The sequence below is a fragment of the Camelus dromedarius genome, chromosome 8 (assembly GCF_036321535.1).
Source record: "Camelus dromedarius isolate mCamDro1 chromosome 8, mCamDro1.pat, whole genome shotgun sequence".
Classification (NCBI taxonomy): Eukaryota; Metazoa; Chordata; class Mammalia; order Artiodactyla; family Camelidae; genus Camelus; species Camelus dromedarius.
Genome location: NC_087443.1, coordinates 34542486 through 34559755, shown reverse-complemented (window position 1 = coordinate 34559755; position 17270 = coordinate 34542486). Strand labels below are relative to the sequence as shown.

At 33.6% G+C, this 17270-nt stretch overlaps 1 protein-coding gene across 2 annotated transcripts in view; it reads left to right on the top strand.

Moving 5' to 3' along the window:
* DDX50 (DExD-box helicase 50) overlaps positions 1 to 17270 on the top strand; it is a 28443-nt gene that overhangs the window by 1032 nt on the left and 10141 nt on the right. Inside the window, exons 2-9 of one of the 2 annotated variants that reach the window (XM_031461172.2) lie at positions 2096 to 2177; positions 2575 to 2874; positions 4940 to 5015; positions 5387 to 5565; positions 7012 to 7129; positions 7256 to 7441; positions 7918 to 8063; positions 11474 to 11623. In XM_031461172.2, the coding sequence (XP_031317032.1) occupies positions 2683 to 2874; positions 4940 to 5015; positions 5387 to 5565; positions 7012 to 7129; positions 7256 to 7441; positions 7918 to 8063; positions 11474 to 11623 (1047 nt within the window). In that variant the 5' untranslated portion in view covers positions 2096 to 2177; positions 2575 to 2682. The remainder of the gene's footprint in view (positions 1 to 2095; positions 2178 to 2574; positions 2875 to 4939; positions 5016 to 5386; positions 5566 to 7011; positions 7130 to 7255; positions 7442 to 7917; positions 8064 to 11473; positions 11624 to 17270) is intronic. The other variant, XM_010985820.3, reaches the window with a different exon arrangement.

Genomic DNA, 17270 nt, shown 5'->3' with positions numbered 1-17270 from the left:
GCCAAGCAGTTATTTTTTTTTATTGTGATAAAATACACATAGCATAAAATTTACCGTTTCACCATTTTAAAGTATCCAGTTTTGTAACATTAAGTGCTTTCACATTGTTCTGCAGCCATCATCTTCATTCATCTCCTGAACATTTTTCATCCTCCCAAACTGAAGCTGTGTGCCCATTAAACACCATTGCCCCCTCTCTCCAGCCCCTGGCAACTACCTTTCTCATTTCTGTGAATTCGACCACTCTAGATAACTCATGTAAATGGAATCACCAAGCAGTTACTTTAGTTTTCTGTCCCGAAATATTTGTTCCTCCTTTTGCATCCAAATCCTACCCATCTGTCAAGATTTAGTTTATGTCTGTTATAACCACTCCAGAGTACGAGTCCCCCTTGAAATCTTGTTCCAGTGCTATCTGTATCGTTTGATTGCATTTACTATGCTGTTCCTTGTAAAGTTAGCCCATTCCTCCTGTGTGTCTTTCCAAATATTTCCCAAAGATTCTTGAGAGAAATGGCCATAACTTTGTCCTTTCTTGTAGTTCACGTGGCTTTCACATTATAGTTTCTCCAGAAGGACTTGTTAATTTTCCTTTAATTATGAAGGGTAACTAAAGATTTGGAAACAGATTGGAGTAGCAACTAGTAGAAATAGAGCATTCAGTTAGTGATCTAGCATTGAACTGAAGGTAGCTTTGGTTTTTGGATATGCTGAGATATGGAGCTGGGCCTTAGGTTCTCAGAACTGGAGTGCAGATGAGGAAGGAAGCCTGGGAGTGTACATTGAAACCATGAAAATGGTGTGAAAGTGTACGCAGAGAACAGAGACTAAAAGGAGCATCCACAGGAGAAGGGGGAGGAACCATTGAAGCAGACAGAGGTAAGAGGATGAAGAGGGAATATATGTGTTGTGGAAGCCAAGGAAGTGGAGAGTGTCAAGCACTGTGGATCTGATGTGGAACAATGTATTTCATCACCTTGAGATATTGCAGGGCTTGGACCTAGAGGTCTCCTTTTTACCTTGCTTCATCTCCCTGAAGTGCAGGGCCCAGGAGCAATTCAAACCCCAAGGCGGGCTATATAAATAACCTTGTTTTCCTATAGAACCTATTGGTTTGGTGAGATGCGGGCTGGTTCAGTTAATTAAAGATCAAATGATGTAACAGATAACTTACAACTTATATGAATGGAATGTTTACAAAGCTCTAATGTTTACAAAGCATTTTCAAATATGTTATTCAGTTTTCATAGGAACTCTTATTTTATGGATGAGAAAACTTTATGTGAAATTACTCTGTAAAAATTGTGTAAATCATGGTGAAAATTTTGGTGGTGGTAGTTTTTACCAAGACTAGTTGCTACTATCTAATTTATTTTGAACATTTGACTAAGTAATTTTGAAGTGCTAAATTTCCAAATCATTTCTTGCTCTTGGCAAATATTAAAACACTGGGCACTAGTTTGGCATTTTAAAACTAAAGGTGCAGAATAGCTGCCCCCCACCACTTTTTAAGTTCTATTAACTGAATTTTAAAAACTTGAAAAAAATTTCCGGGATTACAAATAGAGTTTTGTCTTTCCATGGGCGTATAACAGTTGGGTTTTTATATGAATTACATACTTTGGTTTGATTTTTCTTTAACCTGTTAGTATGAGAGTTCAGAGAGGAAGCAAGATATGAAAAGAGCACAGACTTCCAAGTCAGATAGGGCTTGATTTCTAGCACTGTGACTTGCAGGAAATCCCACATGTGGGTCTTTGGCAAGTTACTTACCTCTAAGAACTTGGGTTCCTCATCTATAAAATGGCTAAGGTAATACAGGTTCGCTATCCCTTATCCAAAATCCTTGGGGCTAGATGTGTTTTGGAATTCAAAATTCTGGGGATTTTTAAAAGGTTAACACCCCAGTAGGGTTTGGGGCCCCCAACCTATAATCAAATACTTTAATATGAAACGTGAACATTCACACTAAGTGGGATACATAAAGATTATAGATAGTCTCACATTAGTTCAAGTCAAATTTTGCCGTGAAATGAGTTCAGGTCAGGTAAAGTTTTGTCTCCAAATAAGTTACAAAAAAACTTTCGGTTTTCAGAGCTTTATGGATATCGGAATTTCGGATAAGGGATTATGGACCTGTACTTCCGTTATAGGGTTGTTATGAAGATTTAAACAAGGTAAGCTGAAAACACATTACACAATGCTGGGTAGGTATTCAATAAATATTAATTTTTTTTTCTTGGAGATATTAGAAGTTTTTGTTTGTTTTTAAATTTATAAATCTCAAGTTCTCACTCTTTTGCCAAAAAGGAGCTGTTTCAGTTTCCCTTAAATGTTATGATGGGATTAGAGAGGGACTAGAGGCCAAGCCTTAAGAATACAAGAGTTGGGATGAGAAAGAAAGCAATAGGTAAAGTTTAGGCTCAGCATTTGTAACCAGAATTTCTACCAGGTGGCTTTTTAAGATTATGGTAGATTGAGCTTTGCTCGTTGGGGAAATCATACTCTAATTTTTCTAGAGTCTTAACAGCAGGCCTTGTGATCGTCTTGTCACTGCTTCTTTATTTCTCACAGAGTGATAAAAGAAAGTCAAGGCACCATTATGACACAGATGAGAAATCAGAAACAAGAGAAAATGGTGTTGCAGATGATCTGGATGTTCCCAAGCCCAAAAAAGCTAAAATGAAAGAGAAGCTAAATGGAGACACTGAAGAAGGATGTAATAGACTTTCAGATGAATTTTCTAAATCTCGTTTTAAGTCAAGAAGAAAAGATCTGTCAAATGGAGACATTGATGAATATGAAAAAAAATCAAAGCGAATGTCATCCTTAGATATTTCTACTCACAAATCAAGTGATAATAAACTAGAAGAGGTATGGATACCTTTTGTTTTGCATTTGACATCACTGTTGAAATACAGGCTCATTTGATTTTTCAGAGTAATTAGAATTGATTCTATAATATTTCGTGCTTAGTGTCCAGGACTCGAAGTTTGATTAGGGAGTCTATACAGCTGAAACCTGAGCCTTTTTTCCTTTGTCTCTTGTTTCTTTCATTTTTTTTTTGCCTTTTTCTTGAGGTAGAGGTGGGGGATGGTTAGATTTAAACCTTTCCTGTACATTTAGGTTCCTAAACAGGTTTTCCAAATTGCTTATTGATTGTATTTGTTATGGTAATTTCAGTCCTTGCCAGTACTCATGAAATTAATTCTGACTTTCTGAAACAGGGTACATAAATGCCTCTTGGCTTTGTATATTTTGCCTTCTGCTTTTTGTACTTCTGTAACAATAGCAACTTTAAATGATTTTTAAGTTTTATTGTAACTCAACCTTCAAGCTGTTTGCTGTTTTTAAAGCAGAAATGAAACATAAAAATGATCTGAAGAAATCTATTTTAGGTATTAATTTTTTGGGAGGTGTAGAAAGCAATAATTTAAATACATTTGCATTTAATGTGTAATCTTTGGGGAGCTTTGAGAAAAGATGTTGAATCCTTTCCTTACAATATGGGTTTTTTTTTAATTTGTGAATTTGCTATTTGTCAGGAAGCACACATGTTAGACTGTGGCTTTATATAAGGCCCTACAAATCTGTATTGCTAATAGTGGAGTGTACAGGTTGCTTCTTGCTCTGTTGGGATTTTGCTTCCTATGATGCTCTGTATTGTAATAGGCTTTACTGTTTATTGTTTTATGTAGATTATGTTAGGGTTTAGGAATTTGTCCTCCTAAGGAGATAATCATGAGGTGTGCAGAGGTGTGTGGATAAGTGTCTTATTACAGTAATGTTGATAATAGCAAAAAATTTAAACATCCTCAATGTCCGATAGTAGGCAATTGGTTTAATAAAATACACTATACCCATTCAATAGAACACATCTATCCTAAAAGTCATCGATATGTTAGAAAGGTATTCAGTGTATCTTATTAAATGAGAAAAGCAGGTTACAGGATAGTTTATACGGTATGACCTTATTTCATTTTAAAAAATGACTATGTGCATAGACTGAGGATTGGAGGAAGGTGTGTTTCAAATGTGGCTTTAGCTGACTGAATTATAGATAATTTAAATATTTCTTTCTGTTAATACATGATTTCTAAAATTTCTGCAATGAATATATATTACTTTTGTAATAAAATTTTTTTTCTTTTAATCTTAAAAAGATAACAGCATTGAGGTTTGCTTAAATGGATTAAACTTGAATTTGACATGTCTTTTATCTGGTTCTTGGTTTGAAAATTGCTATTACATGTGTTTTGGAACTACTTTCTTTAAACACTCCAATAATAAAGTTTCCAAGTAGGTATATTGCCTTTGTTCTCTATACACATTGACTAGTACACAAAGTTTTTAGTAGATGTTAGTGACAAATTCATGCTAACCTGTATATATGTTAGAGAAATTTTCAAAATTTCAGAAACTTTTCCTTGTATTAGTGACCTAAAAATAATGCCTTTTAGAGCCATAGAACAACTTACTTAATTTTAAGTTTTAGAAACAACTTACTTTCCTCATTGTGTAATTTCTTTTGGGGCTGGTTTATAGACTTGTGTTAATCTTCATGGTTAACATTATCTATATCTGTGAATATGATTTAGATTATTAAATAGCTCTTTTGTGATATCTTAAGTGGAAGTATATTTTGGTTTGTGTAGTAGATGTATTTCTAAAGGGAGTTTTATGTGTGAATTAATAATTTTTAAATGTATTATGAGAAAATGTATTAAGTAAGCTTGCTATTTAAAGGGATAATTTTGAAATTAAATTAATTTCCAACTAATTTATCTTGTAAGTTAATCTATATAATTTTTGCAAGTACTAACTAAAGTTGATTTGTTAGCTCATTTAGTAAAACTAAAAGCAGTAAATGAATGAAAGATTCTAAATACCTAGTTGGATATGAACTATATTAGTTAAAATTTTTATTTCATTTTCACAGACCCTAACACGTGAACAGAAAGAAGGAGCCTTCTCCAATTTCCCTATTTCTGAAGAGACTATAAAACTTCTGAAAGGTACAATGAATTTTAATGGATATGCAATTGAAAATCTAAAACTAGATTTTAGAAAACTCTTGTGCCTTTTCTGACCAAAAGAGAATATACCAAGCATAAGGAAATAGCTCTTTTTAAATTGCAGTTATTTCTACATCATCCTTTTTGACATTCTGATCCATTTTTAACTTTAAAGAATTATATATATTTGTTAAAAATTCAGACCAATTTTTAAAAATAATTCCTCTTTGAGGTAGGAATAACTGTAAATGTTGCTAGGTGGTATATCTTTAGGCAGAAGTTGATAAATCAGGATTGTTACTTTCAAATAAATATATTTATTTCCTAATGCTAGCGTTAAATAAATATTTCAATGAAATCTCATTTTACAGGTCGAGGGGTAACATATCTCTTTCCTATTCAAGTTAAGACTTTTGATCCTGTGTATGAAGGAAAAGATTTAATTGCTCAAGCACGGACAGGAACAGGAAAGACATTCTCTTTTGCCATACCCTTGATTGAAAGACTCCAAAGAAATCAAGAAACAATTAAAAAAAGCCGCTCACCAAAGGTAACCATTATAGGGAGTAAAAGGTTTAAACATTACTCCAATGGAAAGAGAAAGAAAGAGCATACTGCCCTTAAGTTTAACTACCCCAAAGATAGAAGAGTTAGCCCTGTGGCATAAAGTAAAAATTTAGGTCCTAAAGCAAAAATTTAATTTTCAACATAAAGAAACATCAAGTAAAGTGTGGTTATTACATACGAATGTAATGTGTAGGGACCAGTAGATGTCTTTGATAACTCTGTATTGTGAAGCCAACGTATCTGATTTTAGGAGTATTTGCAGTTAATAAATTTAGTGACTTTTTCCTTCAGTTTTTGACATATTCCTGACGTTTCCTTTTAAACAATGATTTTGCTAAAAAGGTATTCATTTATTTGATCATTCAGTAAATAATATCATTTATTTCACTGACTGACTTTAAGGGTATTATAGAAATGATATTACTACTTCCTGTGTTGTTGGGGGTACTGGAGGTATGTCTTAATTTATCAAGAGTAAAGAACAGAGAGGACCTAGTGAAATTTTAGCCTAAAATTCGACCTTTTTAGAACGTATGTTCACTTTCAGGTTCATAAAGTGAAGAAAAAAATGAGCAAAATTTGAACAGGTATGCAACTAAAAGTAATTTGTTCTTTGAGACTCTTAAGTAGTATTACAGTGTGAAAGTAAATTCTCATGTATGGATATAATTAAGTAATAATGGCCTTAGAACAGGGCATATCTTTTTTAGAGAGTTCTGTTTCTTAGGTGAAATTAGGAAGACTGAAAGTAATAGAAAGGGCACAGTCCCAACACTGCCTTTAAAAAGGTTTTATGCTAGAAGGACATTACTGGAGATTCCAGCTCCACTATTTCTAGCTGTTGGGTCTTGGGCAAGATGCAACTTCTCTAAGACTCATGTTCCTCATTTGTAAAATTGGGAAAATAATGCCACCTTATAGGGTTTTTGTGATTAACTCATGTAAAGCACTAGTGCCTGGCACATGGTGAGCATTCATTCATTCATTCAACAAATATTTTTTGAGTATCTGTTCTGTGCCAGGCACTGTTTGAGGTGCAGAGAATACAGTGACTCAAACTGACGTAAATCCCTGCTTTCATGGAGCTTACATTTTAGTGGGTGAGACAGACAAAAAGCAAGTAAGTAAAATATAAATATTTTATATGGCGTAAGTGTTAAGGTGAGACAGTTAAGTAGAGGTGAGAAGATATGAAAAAAGGGTTAGGAATCTCATTGAGAAAGTGACTTTTGAAAAGAAATCTGAAGGAAAGAAGGGAGGATATATTAAATATAAGCATTGTTCTTACTGTTATTTGTTCTCTTTCTTTAAATAGTATGATATTAAAGATGAGATTCCTGGTTTTAAATGCATCTATAAAAAGACTTCTCAGTTTGAATTTAGATGTTTATAGAAACTTATCTTTTTGTTTTTTAAACCTCTTGCTCAGGTACTTGTTTTGGCTCCTACAAGGGAACTAGCAAACCAAGTAGCCAAAGACTTCAAAGATATAACTAGGAAACTCAGTGTGGCATGTTTTTATGGTGGAACATCATATCAAAGCCAAAGTGAGTAAATATGTATGATAGTAGCACAAAGATCTATTTGCTACTCAAATCTAAAAAAAAAAAAAAAAAAAAAAGGTGAAAATCTATATTTGACTTTTATGTGTTGATATTTTTCTCCTCTCACAGTTAATCATATTCGAAATGGTATTGACATCTTGGTTGGGACCCCTGGTCGTATCAAAGACCATCTGCAGAGCGGCCGGTTAGATCTTTCTAAACTGCGCCACGTTGTGCTTGATGAAGTGGATCAGATGTTAGATTTAGGTTTTGCTGAACAAGTTGAAGATATTATCCATGAATCCTACAAAACTGGTATATCTTAATTCAAAATAAGCACATTAGCAATTATTCTCTCATCTAAAAGCTTATGGATTTTTTATTTCATGAATTTTTATTACATTCTCCCCAGTGTTCTAACAATACTAAAGGTATTTGGTTTTTCTTGAATAAGAAAGTACAATAGCATATTTTAACCATTTTCTTAGCTTTCTATGCTTTCTTTTATGTATAATTTTTTATAGTAAGTAGTTTTACTAATTCATTTTACTGATTTCTTTGCTCATTTTTCCTCCTTAAATTCTCACCTTCCTTCTGGGTTCAGTTTTCTTCCTATTTCCCCCCAGTGTTGAAAGTTGAAAGTTTTAATAATTGCAATGAAGTTTGTGTGTTCAAAATTCACTCCAAGTTTTGAATTTTTCATTATTTCTTTGAAGTTTGGGGGGATTTTTATAAGCTAACTGCATTGTAGGATATTAAGAAAGCATTTGAATTCTTTTTGTTTATTTAAGATTCTGAAGACAATCCTCAGACTTTACTTTTTTCTGCAACTTGCCCACAGTGGGTATACAAAGTTGCAAAAAAATACATGAAATCCAGATATGAACAGGTTGACCTTGTTGGGAAAATGACTCAAAAGGCTGCAACTACTGTGGAAGTAAGTAGCTTTCCAGTGTGATAGATTTTAGCTTTTAGTTGGTATTTTGAAATTTGTTGAAGCTAAACTTACATTTTGGGTACCAATTCAGGCTAATATCTCTTTTTTGCCCTTAGTCAATGAGATAACTATGTATTTCTATAGTCTGAGACTCAGGAGCAGAGTAGAATAAATAGGGGGGAAACAGTATGTGAACAGGCAAGTCCTAACAGGAGATAAACAAGCAGCCATAGAGATAGACTTGAATGTATGTAGAATGTGACAGGCTAAGTGATTCATCTCAATTTGAAAAGAATAATGCTGGTGCTGGGGTAACTTGTTAAAGCTTAGGTGGAAAAAATATCCTCATTTCATACCGTATACCAAAAATATTCCCAAAAGATTTTTTAAAATTAAATCATAAAATAATTTAAAGCAGATTATAGAGCAACAGTTATTTGACATCAAGAGAGGAAAGGCTTTTCTAAACATAAAGACAGAAGAAGATACCATAAAGGAAAAGGTTTATAATTTTGACTCCATGAAAATTTAAACCAATAGTATATGTTTAAAAAAAAGAATTTTAAACGTAACATTTGCATTATTTATGACAGGTATGTACTGTATATGTCACTTTTCTGTTTGGTAGATGTATATATATGTGTAGGTAGATAAATATAGTAAACAAGAGTATAATCTATAAATACAATGTAATGATCAAAAAGAATGAATTTGAGTGATAGCCAACTTACAAAATGGTATGTGCAGAATCATACTATTTTAAAGAATACGCAAATAATGCTAATTGGATTCTTTAGGTATTTATGTACAGAGACAGGTGGGAAGGATGAACATTAACTAATAATGATTACTTCTGGGAAAGAGGACTTTTATAGTATGGGATGGTCAAAGGAAGCTTTGTATATTTTGTAATGGCTTAAAGTTTTACATTAATAATGTAAAATGTATCAGTGAAAAAAGTTTACTAAGGACATTTTCAAACAAGTACGAAAGTTGGATAGGACAAAGGAGCTGAAGTACCCATCACCAGGCTTTAACGCTGATCTTTTCTGTAGCCTCATACATTTCTTTTTTGAAATTTATTCTTTATTTTTTGTTTGGGGGGAAGTACTTAGGTTTATTTCTTTACTTATCTATTTTTATGGAAGTACTGGGGATTGAACCTAGGGCCTTGTGCATGCTAGGCATGTTCTCTACCACTGAGCTCTACTCTCTCCCCTGTTTTTCTTTTTTTTTAAATTGAAATATAGTTGATGTACAATATTATGGTTTCACGTGTACTACATAGTGAATTGATATTTGCATTCATTATGAAATGGTCACCACAATAAGTCTAATAACCATCTGTAGCCATGCATAGTTGTTGCAATATTTTTGACAACATTTCTTATGCCTGTATGTTACATCTCCATGGCTTATTTATTTTGTAACTGGAAGTTTGTACCTATCGATCCCCTTCACCTATTTCAGGCCCCCCCATCCTCCACTTTGGCAACCATTGTTTTATTCTCTGTACCTATGTATCCGTTTTCATTTTTTGTTTGTTTTGTTTTTTAGGATTTCACATATAAGTGAGATTGTACATTATTTGTGTTTTTCTGTCTGACTTAATTCACTTAGCATGATACTTTTTAGATTCATCTATGTGGTTGAAAATGCAGGGTTTCATTTTTGATTATGGTTGAGTAATATTCCATTGTATACATATACCACATCTTTATCCATTCATTTATTAAAATCTTTAATAATCTGGTTCCACTGTTCCTTTTTTTCTTTGCAATTTTTTATTGAGAAGAACTGATCATTATCTTACAAATTTCCCGTAAGTCTCAGTTTTGCTGATTTGCAACCTTGTGGTGTTATTTAACATGTTCCTCTGTGTTCATTTGCCTGTGAGTTGATGGTTAGATTGTGAGGCTTGATCAGGTTTAGGCTCTTTTTTATTTTAATTTTTGAAAGGTAGAGAGGAAGAAGCAAGACTTTGTCGTACCTGGTACAAATAATTCTTAGTTTTCTTCTTTGTGCTTGTCTCTGTTTTCCAGATGTTCTATAATGAATTGTTTTAAACAGTTTTACTGAGATACAATAAGTTAAAATGCACAGATTTAAAATGTTACAGTGTGTTTTTTCCCAACATTTTATCATGAAGATTTTCAAACACTGAAAAGTTGAGAAAATTTTATAGTGAACACCTGTATATCCTCCAGCTAGATTCTGCCATTCACTGTATTTGCTTTATTGCCTATCTACCCATTCCTACATCATCTTATTTTTTTTATTTATTTCAAATTGCAGAAATCAGTATACTTCCCTGTGAGTATTTTAGTGTGCATATCTTTAGAGTTCAATATTTACAAATTTTTTTAACTGAGGTAAAATTCACATAACAGAAATTAACTACTTTATACAATTCAGAGTCATTTAGCACATTCCCAATGTTATACAACCATTGCTTCTGTTTACTTCTTAAACACTTCATTACCCAAAAGGGAAATCTGTAACTGTTAAGGAGTTACTCCCTATTCCCTCCTTCCGTTAGCCCCTGGCAACCACTTGTCTGCTTTCTGTCTCTGTGGATTTACCTATTCTGGATATTTCATATAAATGTAATCATTACAACATGTGGCTTTTTTGTGTCGGACTTCTTTCACTTAGCATGTTTTTGAGGTTCATCCACCTAATATTTATTTACATTTTTTAATCTTTTTAAATTTAATTTTATTTTTTTGGGGGGAGGAGGTAATTAGATTTACTTATTTTAGAGAAGGTACTGGGGATTGAGCCCAGGACCTTGTGCATGCTAGGCATGCGCTCTACTACTTGAGCCATATCCTACCCCCTTACTTACGTTTTTTAAGCTAAAAAATTTTTACATAAAACAAAATGCAGACTTTTAAGTGTGCATTACCTTAGTTTTGACAAATTCATACATGTGGGTGACCCAAATCCTTATCAAAACAAAGAATATTTCCATCATCCCAGAAAATTCCCCTGTGCCCCTGCCCAGTCCCCCTTCAGAGGCGGCCGCTGCTCTGCTTTATTTCCATCATGGATTAGTTTTGCCTGTTCTAGATCTTTATACAAATGGAATCCTACTGTGTGTACTTTTTTTCTGTAATGCTTCATTGACCCAGCATATGTTTTGTGATTCATCCATATTGTTGCATAGATCTGTAGTTGGTTCCTTTTAATTACTGAGTAGTATTCCACTGTATGAATATACTATAATTTGCTTATCCTTTCACCTATTGATGGCTGTTTGTAAATTGTTTTTAGATGGGGTTAGGGAGAATTATTGTCTTATTGTCTTCCAGGAAGGCCATTCTTAAACAAATAGAAAAAAATGTACAAGAGAAATCTTTTCCAATAATTTAAATGAAACAGATATTCGATTTTTTCTTTCCTCAAAGCATTTGGCCATCCAGTGCCATTGGTCTCAGAGGCCAGCAGTTATTGGAGATGTCCTTCAAGTCTATAGTGGGTCTGAAGGCAGGGCTATTATTTTCTGTGAGACCAAAAAGAATGTAACTGAAATGGCCATGAATCCGCACATAAAACAGGTAAGTCTTTTTTCATGCTTTCTCTAATTGAGACTATAGGGATGAATCATGGAATTAAAAAATCACGTTGTCCTTTGTAGACTAGGTTTGATAGTCATTCTTAGAATTCAGTCTAATTCAGAAAGATGTTATAGCCAGCCTTTCATGATCTGTTAAGTCAGGATAGAATTCTGTCCATTTTCATCAGAAGTTTTCTTAAGACTTTGCAGATGTGATCTTGAAAATATGAAGAATGAAATAGTGAGTTTCAATGGATAAGAGTGGGTAATATTTTAGAGTTGTGTATAAAATGAATCAAAAATATGTATTGAATGAATGGATCAAAATACTAAATTCATGTGTTTTTTTTCTTTTAACTTTTTATAGTAGAAAATTTCAGACGCATACAAGACACATACAAAAGCTGACGGTATATTGAGCCCCTATGTATTTGTTTTCCAGCTGCAGCAGTTAACTTATTTCATTCAAATGCCCATTCACTTCGTGCTCCTGAATTACTTTGATGCGAACCCTAGATAATATTACTCTTATTTGGGTATGTGTCTGTAAAAGGAAAGGGTTATTTTTAAAAAGCCCACAATGCTGATATGACATCTAAAAAATTAACAGTAGTAAATATCTTCAAATATCAGTTAGTCTTCAGATTCTAAATTGCTTTTTTTTTTTGTTTTATAGTTTGTTTTCTTGAATCTGGATCCAAATAAGATTCTTACATTGTGTGATTTCATTAAATCACTTCAACATATGGATTCTTCCATGTATATTTTTTTCCTTGTAGCTTTTTAAAAATTATTGTTTAAGAAACCAAGTTTTCATAATCTAGAGTGTTGCTTCCCTGTTCTATCATTTAGCATGCTCTCTGTCTTCTGTATTTCCTGTAAATTCAGGTTGGTTGGTTTGTGGCAAAATTATTTCATAGGTGGTGTACTTCTTTTAGGAGGTATATAATGTCTAGTTCTTTCTTTTTTTGTGATGTTAACATCTATTGATAATAACACCATCGGTCCTATGTCAGTGTCTCTCCAGTCATTTTTGTTGTCTGTCACTTGTTGTCTAGTGGATTCCCAAGGAAGGGCTCATGGAAACAATATTGCCTATTGGTAATAGCTTGTTTGTAACTTTATACCTTAAAATCATTTTGGATGGATACAAAAATCTTGGTTCACGTTTTCTTTCCTTCATTGTCTTAATATGTTTTTCCATTAGAATAAAGCATACTATAAAAAGTCTGCCAGTCTGATTTTTTCCCCTTTACAAGTGATTTGTTTTTTTGCTTGAATACAAAAGCCTTTTTCCTTTAAAAATCACTAATTTTACTAGAATATATTTTGATGGTGTTCTTGTTCACTTTTTCTGAGTATACAGTGTACACACGCAATTTGTAGTTTCAGATATATATTTTTTCAAATTTCAGCAAAATTTTCTTGAATTCTAATTTTTTGATATTTGGTTTGTCTGATTGCTTTGGTTTTTTTCTTTAGGGACCCTTGTTTCATGTATTTTGGCTCTTTTTTCCTCTTTTCTTTATCATTTTATCTCAAATCCTTTTTATCTTTTTTTATTTCAATCAATTTTCAAAATTAAGACATCTTCTGTTGTGTTTAGTGTCTGATATTCCTTTCAGTATGGTCTTCATTTGTGGAAAGTCTTTTTCTTTTATTTCTACTTCTTTTTTGAATCATTTCACCCCATATTTTCCTTTTTCTCATTCTGATTTTTCTTGTTCTTTCATATGTCATATATTTACACATTTTCTTTTAGCTCATTCAGAAATAAAATGCTATACTCTTCATCTGTTTTGTGGGCATGCCTTCCTAGAGCTCTTGCATTGTTTGTGGGGATATTACTCTTTTTTTCCCCTCATAGTTACTTCCTATGAGATTTAACTGTGATCTTTTCTGTTGTTCATTTTTAGATGAATTTAATCTTTCTGAACTTTAGATGGGGAGATGTGGGTCAAAACAGTTTTCTAGCTTTACAGCTCTAGAGCTGCTTCTGTTATTTTTTATAGTGTTTAAAAATAAAATCTGCAAATTATATCTCAATAAAGCTGTTTTTAAAAAAAAAGGTCTCCAACTTTCTGAGCTCTGGTTGATTTTTCTCCTCACTTTTATCTGGATCATTGCTTTCCTTTGCTTCTGGGATCCCTGGCATCCTCAGTTTGGACTCTAGGTCCAATAATTTCTCCTCATTGTGGGGCTTTGTCCTGGCAAGGGAGCACTGGTTTGTTAGTTTTGGAAGCTCATTTGGGCCTAGGCTGTTCTGGCCTCTTTCAGACCTTATCTTTGGCTCCTCACAATCACCCTTAAGTGTGCAAAAATTCTCCCAGTTTCAGCTGACTTTCTCAAATTGGCCCATCATGCTTTCCAGAGACTGTTCTTAGGACTAGCAAGTCCCCCCTCTTCCCAATACATAAGGTTTTGTCCCTACCTGCTCATGTTTTAGAAACCATGAAAATACCTTGTCACTAAATTTTGTTATAGATGTTTGTGGATTTTTAATCTTGTTATCCTAGTTGCTCTGTTTTTATGTGGGAATTGGAGATTTAAAGACAGTGCTGGCCATCTTCTCCAGTGTCATTTTAACTAATTGTGTAACTTTAGCTTTGCATCCGGTATAAACAGAGACTCTAAATAGTGGAAGAAATATTGAAGAGTAGTTAATTTACCTTTCCTGTCTTGTCTTTAGAACACTCAGCAGCAACTGTCTTGCAGAAGCTATTGTTTTATCTCATAGGGAGGAATTAACTGCCTTGCTGCAAAGGCAGCTGGGTGAGAATTCCCATCTTAGTGGACAATAGTCAGTTTCTGTGGTTGGAAGGAATGCACTTCCTCCTCCTCTGGGTAACTATTTGCTACTTAGGTAGAAAGTAGTAATAGTATATCATTATGGGTAATACGGGATCTTTTTGACTAACCATGGAACTTTAATGGTTAACTTATTTTTATTTTTAAATTTTACTTTAAATTTTTTCTTTGAGTCAGGTTTTACCAGAATAATGCCTTGTTAAATTCTAAGCAATTATACACACCCATGCATGCACACAAACTTTTGGAAAATAATTTATTCATAAGTTGGAGACCTAGAAACTGTCACTGGTGTCATGAATGTATTATGTCCCACTTAGGACTAATTATCAAGTAAAACAATCTGTATTGTATCAAGTTTTTAAAAAATTTACTCTGAAATACTGTCCGGTTTATTTAAAGTATGTTTGCTTTGGACTTTAAATGATGATGATGATGATGATGATGATGATGATGATGATGATGATAATGATAATGATTCCTTTTGTGAAACATGTCTCTTAACTTGGGTTCCATGATACCGCACAGGTTTTTTTCCTTCTCCCTGGCTAATCTTTCCCAATTTTGTTAACGTCTTTTTGTATTCTTACTTGTACTTTAAATTTTTTTAAAACAATTTTATTGTGGTATACTTTCTGTACAGTAAATTATATATATTTCAGATGTACAGTTTGATTAATTTTGATAGATGTATACACATATGAAATGACAACCAAAATCAAGATATCGAACATTTCCATCTCTCCCTAAGAGGTAGAAATTTTGAACTCCCAATTTATCCCTTCCCACCCTCTTTCCCCCTCTGGTAACCATAAATTTGTTCTGTATGTCTGTGAGTCTGTTTCTGTTCTGTAAATAAGTTCATTTGTGTCTTTTTTTTTTAGAGACCACATGTAAGTGATACCTTAAGATATTTTTCTTCCTCTTTCTTTCTTACTTCACTTAGGATGACTATCTCCGAGTTATCCATGTTGCTACAGATGGCATCATTTTGTTCTTTTTTATGGCTGAGTGGTATTCCTGTGTGTGTGTGTACCACAAGTTCTTTATCCAGCCATCTGTCAATGGACATTTAGGTTGTTTCCATGTCCTAGCTATTGTAAACAGTGCTGCTGTGAACATTGGGGTGCATGTGTCCTTTTGAATTATGTTTTTCTCAAGATATGTGCCTAGGAGTGGGATTGCTGGATCATATGGCAAGTCCATTTTTAGTTTTTTAAGGAACATCCAGAGTGTCCTCCATAGTGGCTGCAACAATTTGCATTCCCACCAACAGTGTAGGAGGCTTCCCTTCCTCCACACTTTCTCCAGCTTTTATCATTTGTGGACCTTATAATGATGGTCATTCTGACTGGTGTGAGGTGATATCTCATTGTAGTTTTGATTTGTATTTCTCGAAAAATTAGCAATGTTGAGCATCTCTTTATGTGCCTGTTGGCCATCTGGATGTCTGTACTTTAAATATTGGCATTTCTCACAGTTCTAAACTCTTTAATTGTTTCTTCTCACTTAACATCTTCTTTCTGAGCATAGTGATTAATTGCACTTTGGAATCATACAGATCAGGATTTAATTCCCAGTTGTGTTACTTAGTAGCTGTGTAACCTTGGGCAAATCATTTCATATTTCAGTGCCCATGTTTCCTTTTTAAAAAGTGGTATTAAGTTTTTTATACTTTTGAGACTTAAAATCATTTAAACCATTTAGTACAGTGCTTTTCTTATAACAAGCAGTCAATAAGTGTAGAAATATAGAAATATAGTTACATATGTAAATATATTTAATCACTGCTATGGCTGCGATCATTGTATATATACTGATGATATCCACATCTGTTTCCAGGTTAGCTTTGTCTCCAGCATCTAGACTGGTGTTTATCCTACTGGCCACAGACATCCCATCCCATTATGTACTTAGAATTGAATTCATTCTCTTTATTCGCCTTTACCTGCTCTGTCTCCAACATTCCCTATTGTTGAATGATATATCTACCCATAGTCTAAGCCAGAAATCTACATATCATCCTTGACTTTTCTTCCTTCCTTTTGCTGTCTAGTTAACTACAAAGTATTTTTAGATTCTATTTCCTATGGCTTGAAATGGTACATTTCTTTCCTACTGCTGTTACAGAAGCTCAAAATCTGGGAGTCATGTATTTGTTTCTTTTTTTTATATTCATTTCCACTCCCTTCACCAAGTCCTTCCAGTTTCATCTACTAATACTAGTTCTTGAATTCATTTACTGTCCAGCTCCTACTTACCTTTCTAGTTTCATCTTATTATCGCACTTTCCCCTCATTTCTGTACTCTTACCAAACATGCCATGTTTCCTCTCACCCACAGGGCTCTTGAACTTGTAATCTATCTTGCCTGGCAACTCCTATCCTTCAGATATCAGTCCAGAGTACTTTTCTGGGAATTCTTCCTTGCCTCAAACTAGGTTAGGTTGTCCTCTTCTAAACGCTTTTTGCCTCTTAGACCCTTGCATCATCAGTTACACTTGTTGGCTAAATTTATCTATGTGCCTTTTTGATGAATGTTCATTTCCTTGACTGAAGTATAAAGACCATGAGGACAGAAGCAGTTTTACTTTTTGTTTGGCATTTTTATCCCTAGTACCTGACATGTAGATTACTAAATATTTGTTAAATGAATAAGTGGTCATTGGCACTACCTTGGTGAGGCCACTGATATCTCTCCTGAGTTTCTACAGCAGCCTGCCATTTGAATCTCCCTAGCTTTTGCCTTGCCCTTTTCTAATACCTTGTAGCCAGAATGTTCCTTCTAGAGTATAAATATGTCCATGAAAATCTTCTGCTTAAGTCATTCAGTTTTTCCAT